Source organism: Ovis canadensis, chromosome 17 (assembly GCF_042477335.2).
Source record: "Ovis canadensis isolate MfBH-ARS-UI-01 breed Bighorn chromosome 17, ARS-UI_OviCan_v2, whole genome shotgun sequence".
Lineage (NCBI taxonomy): Eukaryota > Metazoa > Chordata > Mammalia > Artiodactyla > Bovidae > Ovis > Ovis canadensis.
In genome coordinates this window covers 54,763,709-54,788,076 of record NC_091261.1, presented here as the reverse complement: position 1 = coordinate 54,788,076, position 24,368 = coordinate 54,763,709, and the positions used below count along the sequence as shown (strand labels likewise).

At 47.7% G+C, this 24,368-nt stretch overlaps 1 protein-coding gene across 6 annotated transcripts in view; it reads right to left on the bottom strand.

Moving 5' to 3' along the window:
* Positions 1–440: 440 nt before the first annotated feature.
* CHFR (checkpoint with forkhead and ring finger domains) overlaps positions 441–24,368 on the bottom strand; it is a 28,470-nt gene continuing 4,542 nt past the window's right edge. For 2 of the 6 annotated variants that reach the window (XM_069557592.1, XM_069557596.1), the window contains 15 exons: positions 20,460–20,559; positions 17,144–17,253; positions 16,194–16,253; positions 15,829–16,047; positions 15,274–15,441; positions 13,075–13,231; positions 11,873–12,190; positions 9,945–10,087; positions 8,799–8,915; positions 8,199–8,282; positions 7,355–7,425; positions 5,967–6,054; positions 3,347–3,454; positions 2,840–2,912; positions 441–1,507 (listed from right to left, as the gene is read on the bottom strand). In XM_069557592.1, coding sequence (XP_069413693.1) covers positions 1,465–1,507; positions 2,840–2,912; positions 3,347–3,454; positions 5,967–6,054; positions 7,355–7,425; positions 8,199–8,282; positions 8,799–8,915; positions 9,945–10,087; positions 11,873–12,190; positions 13,075–13,231; positions 15,274–15,441; positions 15,829–16,047; positions 16,194–16,253; positions 17,144–17,253; positions 20,460–20,559 — 1,859 coding nt within the window. In that variant the 3' untranslated portion in view covers positions 441–1,464. The remainder of the gene's footprint in view (positions 1,508–2,839; positions 2,913–3,346; positions 3,455–5,966; positions 6,055–7,354; positions 7,426–8,198; positions 8,283–8,798; positions 8,916–9,944; positions 10,088–11,872; positions 12,191–13,074; positions 13,232–15,273; positions 15,442–15,828; positions 16,048–16,193; positions 16,254–17,143; positions 17,254–20,459; positions 20,560–24,368) is intronic. The other 4 variants (XM_069557594.1, XM_069557597.1, XM_069557593.1 and 1 more) reach the window with 3 other exon arrangements.

Genomic DNA, 24,368 nt, shown 5'->3' with positions numbered 1-24,368 from the left:
CCAGTGTAGGAAGGCTGCATGTTTAGGCCTCAGCCAAAAAAGCTGCTACATCTGCTAAGGGTCCTGCATCTCTGTTCTTACTTTGGGAGAAGTGGTCGGAGTCCAAAGTGAAGGGGGTGATGTGCCAAGTTAGGACCTTGGACGGCAGCCTCGTGCCTGCATGAGCTGAGCCAGAGCTTAGACACAAAGCTGTGGCTTTAACTAGGGACCAGAAGGCTAAGGCTTGGACTGGTGGATCCCAGGGAGGCTATGCCTTTTCCCAATTGTTCAGACCTGGCCCTGGCCCCAGGTCACCTACACCTGCAGGGCTGGCGAGGCTAATGAGTGCAGTGGCCCCCTGCCCCCCACTGGGGGCACACTCTGTTAGTTAAGCAGGTAACCAGTGACCTCTGCAGGCGGTCCTACCAAAGGAAGGGTATCACAATCAACACAGACGAAGGTGCCAGGGAGAGAAACAGACACAGCGTGTTTATTAGAATGCGGGAAGGAGGCCTTCTTCCCCAGAGCACTGCTTCTCAGAGTCTGTATCAAGAGCAAGACAAAGTTGAAAATCGTATTCCTGAGAAGAAGCAAAAAAGTACAATTTTGCAAACAAACGGGTGGCTTTAACAAATGATAAAAAAAAAAATTTTTTTTTTAAACAACAAAATTTCAAGTATTATTCCAGATGACACGGCAAACCCAACGCAGGAGGAAAGGCTAAGGACTCGCAGAACCTATTGGCAGGAAGGGGCTGTTCCAGGTGGGCTGGGGCATCACCAGGGACAACCTGCAGCCTGGCCCCAGGCCACCCCAGCCCCGAGGCTTGGGAGGAGTGAAAAAGGTGGACGGCTTGGTGGGCTGCAGTTGTGCCAAGGAGAAGCCCATGTGTTAGTGACCCAAACATGCCCTTGGCGCTGGGAAGTCCTGGATGTCTAATGATTTTTTTTCATAAACAGGAACATATGCTTATTCTTTCAAATATCAGTGTCTCCAATTTTAGTCAATTTGCAAATATAAATTATATCATTTGTGCTACAGTTTGTGATATTTAAATCTCATTAGGAGATGAGCACCGAAGCTATGAAAACACACATGTGAGCCGCTGTGCGTCCTGTGGCTGGAAAATTGTGCTCCCTTTCCTCACAGCACAGTGTTTCTGACAAACTCCCCTTCCTCTCCCAGGACACTCTTCTTGAAGAGAGATTTCTGCTTTGACTGTGGTTGTGGGACAGATACACAGGGGATGGTTGATGGCTCTTGTTCTGGCCCCAGGGCTCTGGGTGCCACAGGTGGGGGTTCTCGCCGAGAGGGTCTTGCTCCACAAAAGAAAGGTCACACCAGAGTGCCCCATGCCGAGACCCCAGCCCCCCTGGGGCGGGGGGGACTGTGAAATGCCCTTAAAATGTCTGTTTTCGGTATTTTCTGAGATGCGTGTCACTGACTGCCAACACTCCTGAGTCATCACGGTGCCTCCCTGGACGCTCAGTTCTTGAACCTCGTCTGTTCACAGATGTGATTGAATTTCCTGTGGGGAGAAAACAGTCAAATCATACGAGACAGATGCATTCAGTAAAGAAATTCTGTACTTGCACCCAAAGGAACTACAGGAAACAGTGATCCTGTGCTTGGGGGTTTGCAAGGGCATGTTTCTCATACAGCAAACACACTAACCCCAAATGCAACCCTCTTTGTTGTTGTTTAGTCTCTAAGTCATGTCTGACTCCTTTGTGACCCCTCCTTTCTAAATGTAAAATATAAGTGGAACATTTGGGTAATTTCCAGAAACTCAGACCTGTGCCTCGTTAGCATCCCCAAGGTACCGTGGGTGACCTCCTCTCTGAGAAGACGAGGGTGCCTTTGCTGCCCCTCTTCCCCACATTTTAATAGAGACAGGTTAGCCTGTTACTAGCGAAATCTCTTGGAATAAAATGATCTCTTCCACACAGTTTATGCTCAAATACAAACCAAGATTTTTATTTTACAGAATCACTCCCTTGGGTGGCTGCCTTTACTTGCGTCCTCATGATGGCTCTTTTAACCAATTTCTTTAATTTGAACCTCAAATGGCTGTTTGGGATCACAGTCACCGCAAACAGCATCAATCCATGAAACTGACTTATGTGATCACTTTCCTCATGGCTTCAAAGCAGAGGCCGATCTACTCCTATGGGCGACCATGTGTGGTGACATGAATGTCAACACGAACAGCCTCTAAAGACCCCATGGGAAACTCCCAGGGAGAGCTCTAGCCATCGCATCACCATAGGTAGATCCAGGTGCAGGGCAACGTGCACATGGCTGTGACTTGGGAAATGGGTCTCAGGGACCACAACCACGGATTCGCAAAGTGCTCAGCCCCGAACATGTGGGCAGGGGACATGGAGGTGGAGAAGGAGATGAATGTGTATGGGCAAACATTTCATGAAATGACATAACAGAAGAGCAGAATTTCTAAGTGACGATGACTTTTTTATATACTACATGACTTTGTAAAAGCATGACAATTATTAATGAATTAGTATATTTTTTAAGTAGAGAACTGACTACTTCATGAATATCCCTGCTGCTGCTGCTGCTGCAGCTGCTGCTGCTGCTGCTGCTGCTGCTGCTAAGTCGCTTCAGTTGTGTTTGACTGTGCGACCCCATAGATGGCAGCCCACCAGGCGTCCCTATCCCTGGGATTCTCCAGGTAAGAACACTGGAGTGGGTTGCCATTTCCTTCTCCTAAAACCTTCAAAATCAACATGGCCAAAAGATTTAAAGAAAAGCAGTTCCTGTTAGGAAACCGTGGGTTTGTTTGCCTTTCTGCACTCACTTCTCCAGCCCTGCCCAGCCCCCGCCCTGCCTGCACACTCACATTGCGTGGTGGGCCTTCACCTGAGTGCGGCAGTTGCGGCCCCAATAGCAATCAGGACGGGATGTGACAGCCGCTGGGAAGAGAAAAAAATGAACACATGTCATGCACATGTCTACAGACTTGGCCTAGTGAATTTAAGCTGAGACCCAAAGAGACACTGCAGCTGAGACACACAATGCTTTGACCCACTTTATAGCTTGCTTCCTTGTTCTCCAGGAAAGGAAAAAAAAATCTTTAATTGAAAATCCAGTTTAGAAATGAGATGACTCCAGTTGCCATCTTGTTTAAGGAACCTACCTCACCCGATCCAGAGCCTGTGCAGGCACCAGGCAAGGGGCACTTGAGACAAGCGTGGCCTTTGCGCCCCCACCCACCAGGCTGTGTCCCTGGCCCTGCTCTGAACTCAGAGTAAAGGCCCACACAGGGTATTGAACTATTGCAAAAGAGTGGGAGCCCACACAAGCAGAACTGAACTGCAGGCCAGGAAGGGGCCAGATGGTTCCTCACCTGGTAGCTCAGAAGCAGGAATGTTCTGCCGATACTGGTAGGTGAGCTCGCGGAAGCTCCGCAGGCCACAGCAGTAGCACAGCACGGTGTTCCCGGTGATTCTGTAATCTGGAAGGAACACAGCCTCTTACAGGCGCAGCCCGCCAGTGGGTAGCATCATGTTTCCAGCATAGCAGAACAGACGTGGCTTGCACGCTGCTGGGGAACTAATGCACTGATCCATAGACAGGGTGAGACAGAGGGCTGGACATTTGGAAAACAAGAGCAAAACCAACCTAGATGCCAACTTATTTCCTTATAGCAAAATCATTCCATCTAGATTAAAAATTTAAATATTTAGAACAATTTAAAAAAGTACTAAGAGGAATAATATTCTTCTCTTGAGCTATTTCTAACTATGACATGAAAACCAAATGGCACAAAGGAAGGGATTTGTAAATGCGACTGCCTCTAGTTTACACATCACAATGGGAACACATATAACAAAGGAGAAATACTAATGAATTAGTAGAGGACGTTAAGAATTCTAAGTGATGATGACTTTTTTATAAAAAAAGTCATTTTTAACACAAATGACAATGTACTGTACCCTTAATTAACAAAGATATCACACAAACAATCTCCCAAGTCCAAAAATGAACCAAGGACACAGACAAGCATATATATATCCCATATAAGAAAAAGATTTTCAATTTCATTTATCATCAAACATGGCAGATAAAATATCCTACCATTTGCCTCTTTCATATTTACAAGACCTAGAGATCATGGTGTCTAGTCCCATCACTTCATGGGAAATAGATGGGGAAACAGTGGAAACAGTGTTTGGGCTCCAAAATCACTGCAGATGGTGACTGCAGCCATGAAATTAAAAGACGCTTACTCCTTGGAAGCAAAGTTATGACCAGCCTAGATAGCATATTCAAAAGCAGAGACATGCTTTGCCAACAAACGTCCATCTAGTCAAGGCTATGGTTTTTTCAGAGATCATGTGTGAATGTGAGAGTTGGACTGTGAAGAAAGCTGAGTACCCAAGAATTGATGCTTTTGAACTGTGGTGTTGGAGAAGACTCTTGAGAGTCCCCTTGGACTGCAAGGAGATACAACCAGTCCATCCTAAAGGAGATCAGTCCTGGGTGTTCACTGGAAGGACTGATGCTAAAGCTGAAACTCCAATACCTTGGCCACCTCATGCGAAGAGTTGACTCACTGGAAAAGACTCTGATGCTGGGAAGGACTGGAGGCAGGAGGAGAAGGGGACAACAGAGGATGAGATGGCTGGATGCATCACCAACTCGATGGACATGAGTTTGGGTGAACTCTGGGCGTTGGTGATGGATAGGGAGGCCTGGCGTGCTGCGATTCCTGGGGTTGCAAAGAGTTGGACACAACTGAGCAACTGAACTGAACTGAGAGGGCAAACATTCAGCTGACAGGCTTAGGGGATGCTGGCACTCAGGCCCCAGGACATGCCTCAACCATGCAAGCCAGTGACAGTAGTCCTGTTTATTATCCTAGGGGACAACTGTGTTTTTTTGGGGGGAGGGGTGGCACAGGGATGGGGATTGATTGTGAAACCTACAGGATTGCATGCTTGACAGCTTCAATGGTGGTTCAAACAGTGAAAAGCTGGAAAGAACTTAAATACTCTTTAATAACAAACTTGCTAAATGAACGATGGTATCAGAATGCTAAGTAATAACTAAAACAAATCAAGGCATAGATCTTTGTTGACGTAGGAAGAGTCCGAGATATACTGTTGAGTGAATAGGTTATTAAAAGCATATCTGAAAAAAAAAAAAAAAAAAAAAAAAAAAAGCATATCTGGCAGGATCTCATTTATGAAAATGATGCACACACATGGGTACATAGATTTAGAAGGTGGCTATCAAAGTATTATGACTGGCTATATTTTAGGTGGTGGAATTTCCAATGATTTTCACTTTATCCTTTAGACTTTCTTGTACCACTTAACATTTTCTTTGTGAACCACATCATTCTTATAAAAATAGCCATTAAAAAGCAAAAGAAGTTAAGATCCAACCACACAGAGCTGTCTCAACAGAGAAAACTCAAGATACTCACTATAATGTGTCTGTGAGACAAAATAACTTAGTACCTTTAAAGTCTTTGATAATAATTTATGTTAGGGAGAAAAAAAATCACTCACTGATTTTTCTGCACCCTCCATTAGTGACAAAAGTTCACACTTCACAAAGCACTAGGTGTCCCTGGGAGAGAAGGTAAGCCTTCGCTGAGTCACTTGATGCACTGAGGGACAGGCCAGCAAAGACCCTGACAACCAGCCCTAGAATGTCAATGCTGACCAGTGGTGGGGCCAGCACCTCACCAGCTGTGCTCCTTCCCTCCCCTGTATGAGAAAAGATTCTGGAACATGTCATGTCGACTCAAACCCAACAAGAAAAAGAAATCTCAAAGTATAAGGACCTTTCTGTCTGTCTCTGCCAGGGTGGGCAGAGGTTGCAGGAGTGAACATGGGAAAGCCAACATCAATGCTGCCAGTGTGTGGACAGGCAGGAGGGACCGCTTGACCAGAGACAGAGGTGCCCCTGGAAAACACCACCATCAGTGGGGGGCAAGTAGGCACAACAAGGCTTACCAGACAGCAGGAATACTCCCCTCTGCAGAGCCCCGAGGCTCTCAGTCAACATGTTTTTCCATGTCAAACCCCTGGTGGCCAGGTAATTCTGTAACAGGGGAATGGGCAAGAAAAGAAACATGAGCTTGGAGAAGGAAACACTAAAATGGCAAAGAGGGGGCTTCTCTGGTGGTCCACTGATTGAGAGTTCGCCTTGCAATGTGGGGGGACACTGGTTTGATCCCTGGTCTGGGAAGGTCCTGCATGCTGCGTGGCAGCTGAGCCCATAGGGCCATAACTACAGAGCCCATGTGCTGTAACTACTGAAGCCCCCACGCTCTACAGCCCGTGCTCTGCAACAAGAGAAGCCACGGCAACAGGAAGCCCATGCAGTGCAACTAGAGAGTAACCCTTGGTCTCTGCAACCAGAGAAAAGCCTGGCCAATAAATACATAAATATAAAAAAAAACCCCAAAAAAACCAAAACGTGTAACAAATGGCGAAGAGGGCTGACATTTCATAAAAGGCCCTGGAAGGTGGGTAGAGCCAAAACACGCAAGTGTGATGGGCACCTGCAGAGGGTGAGGGTTGCATAAAGTTAGGGGACCTGCTTCCAGGAGTTCAGCTGGGAGGCCTGGATGGCCTGTTGGAACAGGAGGCCTGGGACAGACATGGTGTCACACCCACGCAGTGCAGCACAAATTTGTCGACCAAGGAGCTTCTTCTCAGTCTCAAAGGGCAGGCTAGCTTTAGAACCTCAAGTGTAAGAGTTGGCACTCTCTTTCTGAAATTCTGTAAAGACATTTCTATAGCATAGGAGCAGTGAGACCGAATCGTAGCCTGAGCGGCCATAGTGTGGCCCACGACCACGTGACAAGGAAGCCAGGGTCTACATCTGGGTAGGTCTGCCCTCAAGATACATGGAGCTGCTTGGTTCTGGCTGTGTAAACCTATAAGAGCGTGCCTGTGAATACCTAGTCAGAGAGCAGTGGGGTAGAGGAGGTGCTGTTCAGATGAGAGGGGCCTTGCCCTGGAGGTGTCATACCAAACATAATTGGGGTGAAGGGAAGACCCCTGGCAAGCGACACATGTGCATGTTAAACTCTGAAGTTCTAAGAGCCAGCTGCCTCCTGAAATGCATGAAGAGGGCCAGTGGGCAGTCCTGGTTCCACCCAAGGGCCAGCCGCTCCTGCTGCCTGCCCCGGGCAGGCTGAGCAGGCGCTGGAACTGCGTAACACAATTCCTGTGGCTTCTCAGTGTGAGGGGCAGGGAGGAATACCTATCTGGGGGGATACAGGGGTAAACAGACATGCAGAGTCACAACATGCAGACATGCACAGACAGACATGCATAGTCACAACACTGGACAGTCCCGGGAAGCCTCCCACTGGCCTCCACCTGGCCTGTACCTTCAGGACGTCCGACTCGTAGTTGTTGTTGCTCAGCACCCCATCCAGACACCGGTCACCCAGGTTGAGCTCTGTTGGGATGGAGGGAAGCAGCATTACCCATTTCATATGCACTTTATGAAAGCACTGTTCACCTGACCGGATAACCAAATTTCGTTCATTACGGATTCTATAAAGAATGAAAAGTTATGTGACATTATGGTCATGGGTATGGTGGGGGAAGGATGGGGGAGGTGACAGTTAAGGAGTTTGGGATGGACATGTACACACTGCTGTATTTAGAATGGATAACCAACAAGGACCTACAGTATAGCACAGGGAACTCTGCTCAATGTTATATGGCAGCCTGGATGAGAGAGGAGTTTGGGGGAGAAAGGATGCATGTATATGTACAGCTGAGTTCCTTTGCTGTTCACCTGAAACTATCACACTGTTAATCAGCTATATCCCATGATGAAATAGAAAGTTTAATTAAAAAAAAAAAGTTCTGTGATGAAGTATAATTGCAAACAGAGAAAAAGTAAAAGGCATTCCATTCCACTCCCCCCAGAAATGGTCCAGTCTGCACAGCCCCTGGTCTGGGGTTGTGAAGTCTAGACATGTATTTTTAGTGGGGGTGGTCCTTGTGCACGACTCAGAGTTCCCCTGTTGTTGTTATTGCTGTCTTGGAGCCAACACTCACTGATACTTGCAAACCCATGCAGACCTCCAGGAAAAGGTAGCTAATTCATGGCGACTAATGTGGCCTTTCCCTGCTCAGGCACACAGCCAGCCCACCACTGGCCTTAAGTACACCAAGAGAACAAGGAAAGGTGGTGGCGATCGGTGGTGGGGCCGGCATTACCGCAGAACGGGGCCAGGCAGCCAAGGCAGCCGGTCCGGGCACAGCCCCAGTATAGGTGGCAGAAGGGCTGCAGGCAGATGGCACCTGTGGACACAGAGGACACGCACCAGTCACGCCGCATGGCAAGGAGGAAGTTCATGTAACCATTAAACAAATGACAAGCTCAATTTTCACCACCATCTAGAAACTGTTAATGTGCCGTACAGTTCAGCTGTTAGATTTTAAAATGACACCTTGGACCGGGTTCAATCCTTGCTCGGGGAACTGAGATCCAACAAACTATGCAGCCAACAGAATAGAACAAAATGCGACCCTGGGGAACTACTGGGGTGATGTTCGGATACAGGATCTAGAAAGAGAGCCCCCTGTGTGTATGACAGGGGTGGATATCAACTGGTGACCAAGGAGAGATTATCAACACAGCCCTGCAGGGATACCTGGTGACACAGGTGGAAAACACAGAACTGTATCTTTAGCTCAAACCACACACAGAAGTCCATGACACTTTGAAAACCAGGCTGGAAGGACACATAGGAGTGGCTCTGAGGTGGGGAGGGCCCCGGGTGGATGGTGTACATACACACCCACACCCTCACTCACACTGCTGGGGGGCGATGCGGGGGTCCCGCTCGCGCTCTGCTCTCCGGTCGGGCATGGGCTGGAAGCAGCAGGTGCATATGGCGTGGCTTCCTTGCAGGGCGCACACGTAGTCCTGGGCTGTGGGACAGACAGCCTGCTCAGGCTGGTGCTGCCAGCACTGGAGCAGCAGCACGAGCGGCTCAGCCCACACCTGGAGGGGCAGCTACAAGATACGCACGAGAACACAGACCTACAAGAAAACCTGGACAGATCCCAGGCCAATTTTGCTACCAGCCAAGTGATGGTCTACCACTCAAACTAAAAGGTTTAATAGATGGAAAAGTGACCGAAGCTATCTTTTGGTTCAGTAGCTGGAGCAAGATTTCAAAGGCCACTTGAAGGTTTTCTAGTATTTCCTGTAAAGGAAGGACAGATCACAAAACAGTAAAGTGATTTCTCTAGTCTCCGCTGGCTAACTCTGCCCCAGGAGCTGTCAATGCGGCCGGGCCCCTGGTCACTCACGCACCACATGAGGCTCTGTGCACTCACCATGGTCACAATAGGGCCTTCCACGCACCACCCTGGCCATCCCCACCCGTAGGGGCCTACAAGGACACCCAAGAGCCGTGGCACAGCACATATAGCAGATGGTGAAGAATGTGGCTCTGGGTCACATTCCTGAGGTCAGTGGCCTCTAGACAGGCTCAGGCTGACAGTGGCAACGAGGCCAGGCCCTACAATGTAGGGCCACAAACCACAGTCCACATGCTTGTTTTCCCTTTCTTAATGGCACCTAGGAACTCGCCCGCGGAAATGGGCAGCGAACAGACAGTTCAGGGCGGCTCTGGTAACATCACGTCCTGTTGCTGCAAAGAGGCCAGTCCCTCACCGGAGGGGCCCATGTGTGATGGTCACTTCAGCTTTGGCAAGCATCCCAGGGCATGCTGACTGCCCCAAGGTAGTAGCGGGGAGGGGTGGGAAAGGGTAAGTATCAGAGTCAGGACTGTGTGTTCAAGAGCAGAGATCCACAAATAAAGCTGATTATCTGGTTTCTTAGCTCAAAACAGGTCACGAAAAGCAACGAGCTATCTGAGCAGAGAAGAGCCAGCAGAAGCGCCACCCACACCCGGAATGGTCAGGACAGCAAGGAGGGAGTGGCCATCTCACCTGCTGTGACACTGGCGGACGTGGATGGTGCATCCCCGGGGGCTTGCGGTGCCCCTGGCTCGCTGCCGGGCCCTGGGTAGGGAAGGGGCTGCCCCGCCTGCCTGCGGTACTCAGGGCACTGTCTGCACACGATGGACGGCTGGCTGCAAGGAAAGCACAGAGCTCGGGGGGATGAGATGACACCTGCTCTGGTTGGTGTGTGAGGCTGAGGGTAGCGACAACGGCCCCAGCCCGAATGACAAGCCAAGACCCAGACCCCAGTTCATGGGCCTCGTCCCGCCTCCATGTCTCAGCTCTGCATCAGCTGCTGGACCTGGTGTGTGCGAAGGGGAAGGACAGCTGCCCTCCAGCACCCCCCAGCCCACTACACTCAACCCTGCACACTAGCAGTCGGCAGGCTCTACTCCCTGCCACCTCCCAGCCCCCTTTTCCCATACTTCTCCAGAGCTCTCTCCCTCAGACACTCCTGGGGTCTGGAGACATCTCCTGCCTGCCCCTCGACCCCCTGAGCCATCCCCTGGAGTGGAGCCTTCCTGTCCCCACACTGGGCAGGATGCGCTCTTGTAGGTCTGACGCCACCCAGTGCACACCCTACCCCTCATTAAAATCTGAAAATGCACAGGGCTGGATGCCGCTGTCCACAGCACCTTTCAGCTGTATGCTCCTCAGCTGAGCCTTCAAACCTGCAGATGGTAAAACGTAATCTGCAGGAAAGGCACATGTAGACTCTCCTCTGGTCTCAGTCAGAGGATGCCTGCCTGAGCCTGGCACCCATGGGAAGGACACGCAAGACATGACTAGAAAAGGCAGCAACGCTGAAAAGACACTCAGCCATGTTTGTAAGGAAAACATGTAAATGGGAATAAGTCACCTGCCTGTCCCAAGACCCCGAGTGTCTCAGGGATCACTGGGGTTCCTCCACACACCCAGGGGAGTGCTGCCACCTGCACTCAATGGCAGGCATTTGTCGAGCACCAATCTTGCGCTCGACCAGACGTCAGAAGTACAGCAAGGTATCCTCTCACGGAGACTCCTGACATGAACATCCTACTTCCATATGCTTGTCTCCAAGAAATAACATGTGGACTAAACTGTAAACACAGAATGCGCACTGTGGTTTTGTCCCAGGTTTCAAAATATTACAAAAAATGTCTTAATAAAAAAAAATTAAGTATGTATGACTATATTTGTGTATGAATGGATGAATATACACTAAAAACTTCACACAAAAGTGAGTTTTTATTTTCTTTTTGCTTGAACATTATGTGCTAAATTTTGTGAAAAGAGACAAACTAGGGGTAGGGGTTTGTCTTTTTAAATATTATGGCCTCAACACAAAAATTCACACCCTGGACTTCTAAGTCAGGAGACATCAGCTGTAAAATAAAGTCTCCTAGGACTGCATCCTGTCTACCAGGTGGCTGTGGCTTTTCTGTAACAATACCCTGACAGATGATAAGCGATACTCTAGGATATATGTTCACTACGTAAGCTGTGGAGAGTGAGTGTGCTTATGCGGTATTTGTATTAGCTGGTGAATCAAGGCACTTGATGAGGACTCAGCAATTAAAAAAGTATCATTTCCTGTGGCTAGTCTCTCACAATAATTAAGCCCAATCATTATGCTACACACCCTGAACTTCTATAAGGCTGTATGTCAGTTATATCTTAATAAACTGGAAAACAATACAGATAAACAACAAAAAAATAGAATAAATGTTCCACTGCATAACAAAAGAGAAAAAAGGCTATCACAGGAGGCAGGGCAGTGAGCAAGCCTCATCACGGTCACCTGAATGAGTGGCGTGCTTGGCACAAGGCAGGCAACACGGCTGCCGGGTTGCGCCTCAGCAGTGGCCTGGGCCAGCTGGTCCTAAGGGGTGGTCAGACTTGGGCCACCCACCCCACTCCAGGCCCAAGGGGCTCACCTAACGTCCGAGGACTCACTGTCCACGTCCGACAGCTCCAGCAGGTCCTCGGAGCTGCCCTCCTCGTCGGAGAAGGCCCTCCTGACCTTGGGCTGCAGCATGTCCTGTGTGATCTTGTTCCTGGCAGCCATGCTGTGCAGATCCTCCTCACTGCGCCTCTTGTCCGGGTGCTGCAGCAGGTACGCCTCCACCAGGTTGTTGAGGATGTGGTTTTTACAGATGCGCTCGACTGGACAGCGGCAGGTGGGGCACAGGGCAGACCGCTCCATCCAGCCCGAGTAGCAGGCAGCACAGAAGGTGTGCATACAGGGCTGCAGGCTGAGGGCACGGGATGGGCTTCAGAGAACTGGGGGCACTCTTGGGCAGAGCATCTCCCCAGCAAGTGCAGTAGCCCCTCAGATGCCAGGGCCCCAGGGGCACGGCTGGCCTGGGGCATGAGGATCAAGGACCCAGGGTCACACTGCCTCTTTCCTCGGAGGAAAACAGTCTGGCCCTGCTCAGACTGAGGTTCGGGTACAAACAGAAAAATGAGCCAACTGCCCATCCCCAGACCCTATGCTCTTTTGCCTCAGCAGGGCCTTAAGCCTGTCATTCCTGGGCATTCCACCCATACTATGCGTGAGGTCTGCTGCTGGTGGGGTCTGCATCCTCAGCTAATGCCAGGGGAAGCCACCTGCCTTCCAAAACCTGCCAGAGAAAAAGTCCCTGTGCAAAAACATGGCACCCATCTCAACTGCTTTAATTCTGTGCCTGTCAACTATAAGTAGGAAAAAAAAAAAAAGAAACTAGAGGTCACATGGTACCCCTAGGGAGGGCCAGGGAGGAAGAGCAGTGACATGGGGTGTGGGTGGAAAGGACACGCATTTCAGCTGAACTTCAGACAGATTAATTCCAGGTTCCCACAGAGGAGCAATGAGAGATCTTCGTTCTAGGAGGCTTGCTCCATGCTGACTGCCAGGCTCCCTTTGCTAGGAGACACCGAGCCCTCGGTGCAGCTCTCCTGCTCCGCCTGAGGCCAACCCGAGGTCAGAGCCACTGCACCTGTCTCTCGGGCTCCTTTGTAGCTTCAGTCATCAGCCTGGTTCCCGGCTCGTCAGCCATACAAGGAAAACGGCTATGGCACCCTCAGTGGGTGCAGCCTCCAACCTGACCCAAAGGCCCACCCCACCCTTGGCCTCCCATAGGACCCCACTTGGGCACACCTCACACAGTCGTGCAGCAGGTCCTGGCAGATGATGCACGTGAGCGTCTCCTCCATCTTGTCTGGCTTCATGGCCTCGGCTCTGACGTCAAAGGCAGCGGGACGGTCTCTGCCTGGGTCTGTGACCAGTACGGGCAGGTTAAGGTCTGGCTCCCCATCTACAAGGGAAGGGACACATTCTGACCGTCATGACCATGGAGGCAACACGTCTCTTGGATTTATAGATATCTTAAACTGTGGACAGAAGACCTCTTCCTCTGTGTATTTCAAAGGGCATTTTTAAGAAGGTCCAAAATAAGTTTCATAATCTGGTATATTTAAGCATTGTTTTAGCACAGTTAACAGTATAAAAAGACACTCAGGATACATTGGTACGAGAAAAGGCCAGTTGTCAAATGGCATTTGTGTATGAAGTCATTTTCGTTTGAATAAAAAAATGTGACTCATATGCATACAGGAAAGTGCTGGAAAATACAGACCATCAGATGTTACCAGGAGCACTGATGAACCTATTTGCAGGGCAGGAACAGAGACAGAGACCTAGAGAGACTTGTGGACACAGTGGGGGAAGGAGAGGTAGGGCAAGCTGGGAGAGCAGCATTGACATACTTCACATACTATCATATATAAAATAAATAGCTAGTGGGAAGCTGCTGTGCAGCACAGGAAGCTCAGCTGGGTGCTTCTGTGGTGACCCAGATGGGTGGGATGGGGTGGGGGGTGGGTGAGAAGGAGGCTCAAGAACGATGGGATATATGCATAGCTGATTCTTATTGCTGCACAGCAGAAACTAATATAATGTTGTAAAGCAATTATACTCCAATTAAAAAATAATTAAATTTTAAAAATGTTACCAGGAGCTTAAATTTTTTTTTTTTTTTTTGGCTGGCATGTTTAATTTTTCTATGTCACAGATTAATTTTTATTTTTATTAGAGAAACATGATTTAAAAAGTCAAATATTTAAAAGAAAACAAAAGCAGCAGCCCTCTGCCCCAGCCTCTGCTCACCTTCACCATCCCTGTCTCCTCTGAGGAAAGGACTTTCTTCCTGCCTCACAGTGTCTTTTAGCTGTTTCTTCTGGTCCCAGCCTCTGTGTTTCTGGATTGTCATGCTACATTTACGCTGAAGATTTTAGCTATCATCTCCTGATATCCATTAAAACAGAGAAGGATTTTGCCCTTTGAGTAGCCTTCCCAATATTATTCTAACACAATTATTGGGTCAATATATTGTAGGTATATTACTATGCTTAAATAGTCTGTTCAGTCAAACAGCATATTAGAATTTTCTTCCTTATATAATTTTTCATTTCTGATAATTAAAAATGGCTTCATTGTTATACTTGTTTATGTATCTGTTGCCAATTCATTCCACCCCTTCCCAGGTCAATCAACTCATTTTCCACTCAATACACTAGGAAATACAGTTTCTTTCTAAGGCCCATCTTCCTTCGCATCACGCTGCTCCAATCCACGGGCAGCCCTCAGGTCTGCCTTACAGCTACTGTCTTACGAACTACATTCCCAAACATTTTTTACAATCTTTTTAACTTTGGCTTTTAAAGCATAGGTTTTTCTCTAAATTGTCTTTAATGTGAAGTTTCAAACTATCACTTAAAGATAACATACTCTTAAAAATTGGCTGTTGTATCAGGACAGAGTCGCAACTCGAGAATATGGTTTCCAGGGGCTTCCCTGGGAGCTCAGTGGTAAAAAACCCGTCTGCTAATGCAGGAGACATGGGTTTGATCCCTGATCTGGGAAGACCTCCCATACCACAGAACAACTAAGCCCGTGCACCACAGCTACTGAGCCTGTGCTGTGGAGCCTCAGAGCCACAACTATTGAAGCCCGCAAGCCCCAGAGCCTGAGCTTTGCAACAAGAAGCGACCATAGTGAGAAGCGCACACATCACTAGAGAGTAGCCCTGCTTGCTGTAACCAGAGAAAAGCCTGTGCAGCAATGAAGACCCAGCACAGCCAAAAAAAAAAGAATGCAGTTTGCAGACTGATAGCATATCCTGGCAGTAAACACAGTTCAATCCCAATGGTACAAACAGGAAAGAAAGGGCCCAGGCTGCCATCTGCTGTCAGCCTAATACAGCATCCTCAGGCTTTGGCAGACGGTGGGGCCCCAACAGGTGCATATTGGATGGTCCTGCTGGGGCCCTAAGGTTACATGAAACCTCAAGATTCTGACCTGCTTTTAATTTCTTCTTAACAGGCTCCAAATCCTCCTGATCCTGGGGTTCCGACAGAGAAAAGGAGGCCCCCTCTCTGTTTGGGAGAGTCACAGGGAAGCTGGAGATTTCATCACTTGTCACAGATGGACCACACCCCTTTGGAGAGACGTCTGCACCTCTGGAGCCTGTGAGAGGGACAAACAAGAAAGTCTGATTCACCCGCCTCAGAAGAAAAGACAGCAGATCAAAGTGTCACTCATTCAAACTAGGCACAGGTAATACAAGATGCCGTTAAAAAACCCAGAAAACTGGAAGGGTTCATTCTACATGATTTTTACAGTATATGAATTACATAACTTGTAAAAAATACCACACTGCTATAGTTCCCTATTCCCAGGATTTCTCTTGAGGATGGAACAAGATAGCGACTGCTAGAAAAACCTTACTACTGACAGCCTGATGCCTAAAGCCACCACTGAACTCCTCAGTGCTTGTCTGTCTCCGTAACAACACAGGGCAGGAACAGTGAATAGAAAGCACTGTAGCTACCGCCCCGAGACCCCCATTCTCACTGGAGCTGGAGGGAGGCCCTCGGCCTGCAGAGGTGGGCTCCATGGAAGAGGTAGAGGCCTTGGGGAAGAGGTCTGATGTGGACGTCGATGGCTGTGGTTCCTCAAAGCACACCTGAGTGGCAGGTGACGACAGCAGGACCTGGGGATCCTGAGGATCGTCACCTCGGCCTGCACCTGAGGTATCTTTGGTCACGTGGAACACATTTTCTTTATTAGCTTCTGTGAACACAGAAGGAGCAGGAGGAAAATACAGTCAGGGCACAGATGGGCACCACCGCCTCAGGCAAGCTACTCCTGTTGACGGAGACAGTCAACACACAGACCCACTTTACACACACACACTCCTCTTGGAAAATCTCACTTACCAAAGGAGTCTTGTGTTACACCTTGCTTTTCATTTAGAGATTCGTAGAGGTATGCCACGTCTGAAAGAAATTAACCAAATCAGAGCACTGTCAGTCACGTGCCAGGTGAGAACTCACATTTCTCTTCTGTTCCCTCCCATTACCTCACAGCCACTTTGTTCTTGTCGACTATTTTGACTTATCAACTAATAACCACAGCTGCCGGTTTAAGGGAATTTAAAGCAAGTGAATCAAAACATCTGAACCAAAGCCAAAATAAATAAGCCTCAGGAAACTCATCTGGCATGAAGAGGCTGACTAAGGGAAGCAGAGCAACAAGGAGGGATGAGTCTATGCCTTGCTTTTTTCAAACCACCAGAAGCGGACACGAGATCCTTCTGTGTGGCCAGGGGTGGCTTTGACTATGCTGAGAACAACCTAGGGAACACCTGCCTCCTTCTTCCTATTTTGGGGGCACCATTTGAAGGACTCCCCTAATTCTGTCCTGCATCATTCTTCTTCCACAAATGTGGATGCTCAGATTGGGACAAGCTCCAGTGGAATCCTGTCTGACCTCTGCTATCTACTATCAAGTGTCCCAGAGCAGAGCCATCTGTGGCCTCCAGCCCCCATTCTAAGTCTTATTCTCAATTTAGGAGTCTTTTTCTGTCAGCTCACCCCTCCCCATTCACTCACTTCTCCTTGGCTACCATTTTGAGACCCCTGGCTCATGACCACGGTGGCATTTCTGAAGAATGCCTGGGGCTCAGACTGCGAGGCCAACATACCCACTCTTCAACAGACACTACCTACACCAAGAATCTACATAAACACAAAAGGGATGCAGGTAAGCTAACTTTCCTTCAGGAAATACTGGCTTTAATAAGCCTCTTCCCAAATGCTTTCCAGCTGTTGCAGGGCCCCTTGCCACACCTCACCTGTGGGTCCAGCCCAGGAAACCCCCCTCTTACTGTGTTCTGGCTCATTCTTCCTGTACACCAAGTAGATGACATCCCCAGTCTGTAAAGGGCAAGTTTGCCTCTTAACAACCTTCAGCTTGTTAATGACAGTTCCATTGGCGCTGTAGGGGCAACAAAATGGAATTTATCCTACTTAAAATAACTTGGAGTTAAGTTTCCTTTTCTACAATTGTAGGAAAGCAGTTCAATATTACCAATCTTTTTTTTTTTTAATTTAAGAAAGTTTTGGTGGCGGCACACAGCACATGGGATCTCATTCCCCAACCAGGGACTGAACTGACACCCCTGGCACTGGAAGTGTGGAGTCTTAATCACTGGACTACCAGGGAAGCCCCTATCACCTTGAAAATGATAAATACTCATAGGAATGATATAAACATTTGTGCCGCCTTACAATTCTCTTAAGGAAATCCTTGCCTGTTGTGCTGTCACTCACAGCCAAATGATGCTGTCAAGTGTTTGAATGCCTTCACTGTTCCAAACTCATGTTTTCCTCCTGGTGAAGCCCTAGAATGCACCAGCAGCATGTCCTTTGACTTCCAGCTTCTCTTCTGCACCAGACTCTGTCCACAGACCTACCCCTCCCTCCAGCAGCCTTAGGCCCTCAGTTCATTCCTCACATGAGCACTGACGGCCCCCACGAGACAAGCTCTGTGTGCTAAGTCGCTTCAGTCGTGTCCGACTCTGTACAACCCCGTGGACTGAAGCCTGGCAGGCTCCTCTGTCCATGGGATTTCCCAGGCTAGAATACTGGAGTTGCCATGCCTTCCTCCAGGGGATCTTCCTGACCCAGGGATCAAACTCACATCTATTACGTCTCTTGCATTGGCAGGCAGGTTCTTTACCACTAGTGCCACCTGGGAAGCCCTGAGGCAGGCTCTGGGCAGAAGCAAATCAACACACAACTACCGATGACAGGAAGACAGTGCAATTCCTGTGCTTGGGATGCCACTCCAGTTAATCAGGGACCAGTTAATCAGGTGCTTAAACCCCTTAGTGACTCCTTACTGTTCTCAGGCTAAAGTCTGGTCTCTCCAGCATGGACATTGGGGTCTTCCTGCTGGTGCTTCTGGACCTCTGCAGCTGCTGTTCCTTCTGCATGGAACACCCCTGCCCCTCCAGCCACCTTGGCCAAGGTAGGCAGTGGCTTCTGGAAGCTGGCACAGAAGACAGCTGCTTCTCCTCTAGAGCCTCCAGAAAGAGCTGACGCCAATGAGACCTGAGTTGGACTTTGGGACCCTTTTGGCCTTCCCTGGTGGTCTAGTGGTTGAGAGTCTGCCTGCGAATGCAGGGGACACAGGTTGTATCCTCGGTCTGGGAAGATTCTGCATGCCATGGGGCAACTAAGCCTGTGCACCACAACTGCTGAGCCTGGTCTCTAGAGTCTGCATACTGAAACTATGGAAGTGGAGAAGCCCCATGCTCCACAACAAAAGAAGCCACTGCCATGAGAAGCCCATGCACAGTAAGGAAGAGTAGCCCGCGCTCGCCACAACTAGAGGAACCCTGATACAGTAACGAAGACCCAGCAGAGCCTAAAATAAGCGAATAAATATTAAAAAAGAAAATCATGGACCACACTGCTGGATGGGAGGGCAGCGGATACTACTGGGAGAGACAGAAGCCTGAGTCAGACGGGACAGGAGGCCCCTCCCTGAGGAGGTCCTCCTGAGTGGACTGAGACTAGACTGCAACCAAAGGAAGGAGCGCACCTGAGCAACCTCCTCCCCCTTAGCCAATTTTGGGCACTTGGTCTACCTCGGCCCTAACTCCATGGCTGCACTCTTATGACCCCCAGTGAGGAAGAGGCTCTAGCCTGGCCTCTGAGCAGGCTTCCACTACTCTAGATTTCTGTATAGGGCCATACAGTAAATAGTGCAGGCGGTGTTGTCACACCATCTCTGTTTCGAGTCCTCAGCAGCTGGCAGCAGGTCCCCAAAAGGCTGGGCTGCCTTCCCAGTAAAAGCCCACTTACAGAGACCAGTGAAGCTGTCTCACACGGCCACGGCTCTGCTGCCAGGCTCAAGATCCATCCTCAAGCTCTTTCTAGCCCAAAAGTCTGATTTCACTTTTCTGCTTAAAAAGTGAAAGTGAAGTCAGTCATGTCTGACTCTGTGACTCCATGGACTGTAGCCTATAGGCTCCTCCGTCCATGGGATTTTCCAGGCAAGAATACTGGAGTGGGTTGCCATTTCTTTCTCCAAGGGGTGCTTAAACCCCTTAGTGACTCTTTACTGTTCTCAAACTAAAGTATGGTCTCTCCAGTGTGGACATTGGGGTCTTCCTGCTGGCGCTTCTGGACCTCTGCAGCTGCTGTTCCTTCTGCATGGATCACCCCTGCCCCTCAAGCCACCTCGGCCAAGGGAGGCAGTGGCTTCTGGAAGCTGGCACAGAAGACAGCTACTTCTCCTCTAGAGCCTCCAGAAAGAGCTGACGCCAATGAGACCTGAGTTGGACTTTAGGACCCCAGGCCTATAATATCCCAGATTGCTGTTGTTTTCAGCCACTGAGCCTTTGTTTATTATAACAACAGTATAATAGTATAATCCTATTAATACAAAATAAATATGTATATATTTTTAGTGGGTAAGTGCAATTTGAAAAGCTTTTCATTTTCATACACTACTTATGTGGTGTAATAGTAAAAAAGAAAGGGAAACTTCTTGATTTGGAGAAGCCTAACTTGCATAAGACTCTTGAGAATCCCTCGGACTGCAAGGAGATCCAACCAGTCCATTCTGAAGGAGATCAGCCCTGGGATTTCTTTGGAAGGAACGATGCTGAAGCTGAATCTCCAGTCCTTTGGCCACCTCATGCGAAGAGTTGACTCATTGGAAAAGACTCTGATGCTGGGAGGGATTGGGGGCAGGAGGAGAAGGGGATGACAGAGGATGAAATGGCCGGATGGCATCACTGCTCGAGAGTCTGAGTGAACTCCGGGAGTTGGTGATGGACAGGGAGGCCTGGCGTGCTGCGATTCATGGGGTCACAAAGAGTCGGACATGGCTGAGCGACTGAACTGAACTTGCATATATTTGTAAAAACCCAAAATATATCACTGCCTTTTAAGTCTTACTTCTGAGACATTTTTGCTTTAATCTGAAAACATTCAAGAATTGTCACAGGCACCAGTGTCACTAAGAAGCCCATCCTAGAAGCCAGAAAATATATCTCCCAATACCCAGAGACCCTAGCAGACTTCTGAGCTACAGAAAGTGGGCCTTTGTCTCTTCTCTGCAGTCACTGGCTAAAGTCGACCTCCTGAAGCTACAAGAGGAAACAGGAAAGAAGTTCAGAAAGAGCTTACCTGGTATCTTCCAGTGATACCTGACCAGATTTTTCATCCACTGTAATTTTACAGTGATCTCCAGAGACCAATTTATTGCCAGGGAATGAAAGGTCACAACCTAAAACAGAGAGGAGGGTGTGCAGAGAAGGGGAATACAACTGTGGGTACTGGGCACAACACTATGCTTCTTTTAATGATAGCATATGACCAGAAGTCAAGACCCACTAAGTCAAGACCCAAAAAGCATTTAAGTGTTAATCCAAAAGGAAAGGGGACTATGTCTTGAACCTTTCTGCTTCCTCATTGCCCAGAGGATATACCCCATCAACACCTCTAGCTATACATCAACAGCTTCATGGTGACGTTTTTACAATATGCACATGTATGCAGACAACCTGATAAGTATTATAGAACTTTGAGAAAAACCTAAGGGGCTTATTAAATATCTTCAGTATTGTAGTCCTGAATTTCTTCTGTGTAATGTAAGGTTTCATTTATGTAAGGTTTCATAAATGGTCACAAAATTGAAGCAATGACAGACTCACAAAAATATGACTGAGTGAGTTCTCACAGGCACATGCACACATTTAAGAAAATTTAAAACAAAACAGGGATGTATCTACAGCTGAATACAATTACTGTATTCTCATTAAGTCTAAGGGGGAAATCTTCAAATACTTTGTTCTTTCCTAAAATCAAAAGAATAAATGCTTTCAGGAGTGTTTTAACACCAAGTCACTAATCTGCCTATGATAGGTTTGCACCATAGCCCCTAAGGTTTATAGTAGCTTTATTTTATTGTTTTGGGGTCCATGCCCTGCGACTTGTTGGATCTTAGTTCCTCAACCAGGGATTGAGTCTGCACCTTTGGCACAGACTTTAGGCACACAGTCCTAACCACTGGATAGCTAGGGAATTCCCTACAGTAGCTTTATTTTTAATAAACAAACGTGGGAAGCATTACAGTACAAGTACCCATCAACTGGTGATGAATTAATACACACTCTGCAGAACACCACCCAGCAAAAAAAGGAACACACTTGATACACATAACTGCCAAGGATGAACCTCAAAAGCACCAACCAAGAGAAATAAGCTGGACCCAAAGACAGTGCTGCAATGTGTGATTTCCCTTAGATGGCTTTAGACGGTATTCTGGAAAAGGCAGAACTACAGGGGCAGAAATCAGATACGTGAGTGTCAGGATTTGAGGTTGAAAGGGCAGGGACAGACTCCAAAAGACCACCAGGAACTTTCTGAGGTGATAGAAATGTTCTGTACCTTGATGGTAGTGGTGCCTCTATTTCTCAAAACTCATTGAACACCTAAAAGGGGCAAATTTTACTAAGTGTGAACTATGCTTCCATAATCCTTAAACCTTATTTGTCCAAACACTCCAAATTATGGGAAGTATTTTGTTACATTTATCTGAGATGAATTTCACCTGTGCTCAAGACTGTCCCATTACACTGAGCAAAACCACCAGGATGGTCTCACAGCCCCAGAGCCAGGCTGGTCACTGTGGCACCGGAGTGGGGTTTTAATAGGCTTCTCCATGCCAGAACATCAGCGTTCCAATCGAGAATTGGAATATTGTGTGCTTGTCTTTCAGTTCATTAACCTCTCCATGGCTGGTATGCATTTCTGCCACTCCCCAAGAATGGGGAGCTCTTTGGGAAAGCGAGGACTCCCACTCCCCCCGCTATACATCAACTCAGCTCTCCCTTTTTCTCAAAATAATGCCTTGTACATAGCAGGTATGTAACAGTTTTAAAATAATCAAGTTCTATAACCTGTGTGCCCCCCAAAATTATACACTGAGACCCTATCCCCTAAAGTGACTGTATTTAGAGAGAGTGACTTTGGATGATAAAGTTAAATAAGATCATTAGGGTGGGGCCTTAATCTGAGAGGGTTGAACTACTTCTAAGAGGGAGACACCACAGGTCTCTTGAACCAGTATGCTAGGACAGAAAGATAAGGCAATTCTCTGTGATCCAGGAAGAAGAGTTCTCATCAGGAAACAAATCAACTGACACCTTGATTTTGGACTTCCTAGACTCTAGAAGTATAAGAAATAAATTTCTGTTGTTTAAGCTTCCTGATCTGTGGTATTTTGTTATGGAGGCCTGGGCAGACTTTTAAACTCTACATTTTGCTGGAAAGGTTAATACATTCACGGAAAGGACTTTCATTGAATCAGCTTAACTACATATTTATGTTCCTTGCTTTGTTGTTCAGTCAAAGTCATGTCCAACTCTTTGCAACTCCATGGACTGCAGCACACCAGGCTGCCTTGTTCCTCACTATCTCCCGGAGTTTGCCCAAGTTCATGTCCATTGAATCAGTGGTATCAGTTGGATATCAGTTGGATAGCAATCCAACCATCTCATCCTCTGTTGCCCTCTTCTCCTTTTGCCTTCAATCTTTCCCATCATCAAGGTCTTTTCCAATGAGTCAATTGTTCGCCATCAGGTGGCCAAAGTATTGGAGCTTCCTTGTATTAACGTGTAAAGTGATACTATAGTGTTGTGTTATAATAACAATGGCTAACGTTAAGTGCTAACTCTTAGCCCGGCTTCTTTAATCTTCACAGTGACCCTATGAAGTAGGTACAAAGGCACTGAAATGTAAATTTTTAACCCAAAGTAAGTTGTACTGTGGTGGTGGTGCTGCTGCTTCTGCTGGTGTCATGGTGGGCCTGGAGGTGGCGGTCTCTAGGGCTTCTGCTCTTCATCAAACATCCATTTACACTAATTAATGCATCTTGAAAAGTTTCTAATAATCCATAAATATTTTTAAAGTTGTAAAAAAATAATAACTTGATGCTGGGGTTTAAGACTGTCTCCCAAAAGACCCCAACAGAAAAACAGGTACAGGTACATCGTACTGGGTAAAATGAAGCCAAAAAATACTTGCTTTTAAATAGTAATTTTTCTCATTCTCTCTTGTTTAAAGTATAAAGTCAGAAAAACAATGTATTATTTTCATTTAAAAATTATTTATTTATTTGGTTGTATTAGGTCTAAGTTGCATCTTGTGAACTTAATTGCGGTATGTGGGATCTAGTTCCCTGCCCAGGGATGAAACTCCAGTTCCCATGCATTGGGAGTGTGGAGTCTCAGACACTGCACCACCAAGGAATTCCCAGAGTCACAATTTATTAATTTGCATAAAACCAAAATATTTTTGTTCGCCTCATCAGTGCACTGCACTCTCAGTATGAAAGCTACAAGGGAGGTTAAATTATCAGAGGTCTAGAGGCAGTAGAGGACTGAGCAACTTCACTTTCACTTTCATGCATTGGAGAAGGAAATGGCAACCCACTCCAGCATTCTTGCCTGGAGAATCCCAGGGACCGGGGAGCCTGGTGGGCTGCCATCTATGGGGTCGCACAGAGTCGGACACGACTGAAGTGACAGCAGCAGCAGCAGAGGCAGTAAGCACGGAGGGTGAGGGCGCTTCCTCTCACTACTTGTGCGACTTTCTTCAAGTCCTTAGCTTCCCCTTTCATTAAATCAACAAATATTTAATCAACTCTATTCTAAGAGCTGGGACTTGAGATCTTTTTTAACAGCTATAAATTTCCCTCTAAGCACTACTTATCTGCATCCCCTAAGTTTTGATACATTATAGTCTGGGGCTTCCCTGAAAGCTCAGCTGGTAAAGAATCCTCCTGCAGTGTGGGAGATCTGGGTTCAATCCCTGGGTTGGGAAGATCCCCTGGAGAAGGGAAAGGCTACCCACTCCAGTATTCTGGCCTGGAGAATTCCATGGACTATATAATCCATGAGGAGAAGGAAATGGCAACCCACTCCAGTATTCTTGCCTGGAGAATCCTGTGGGCTGCCATCCATAGGGTCGCACAGAGTCGGACACGACTGAGGCGACTTAGCATGCATGCATATAGTCCATGGGGTCGCAAAG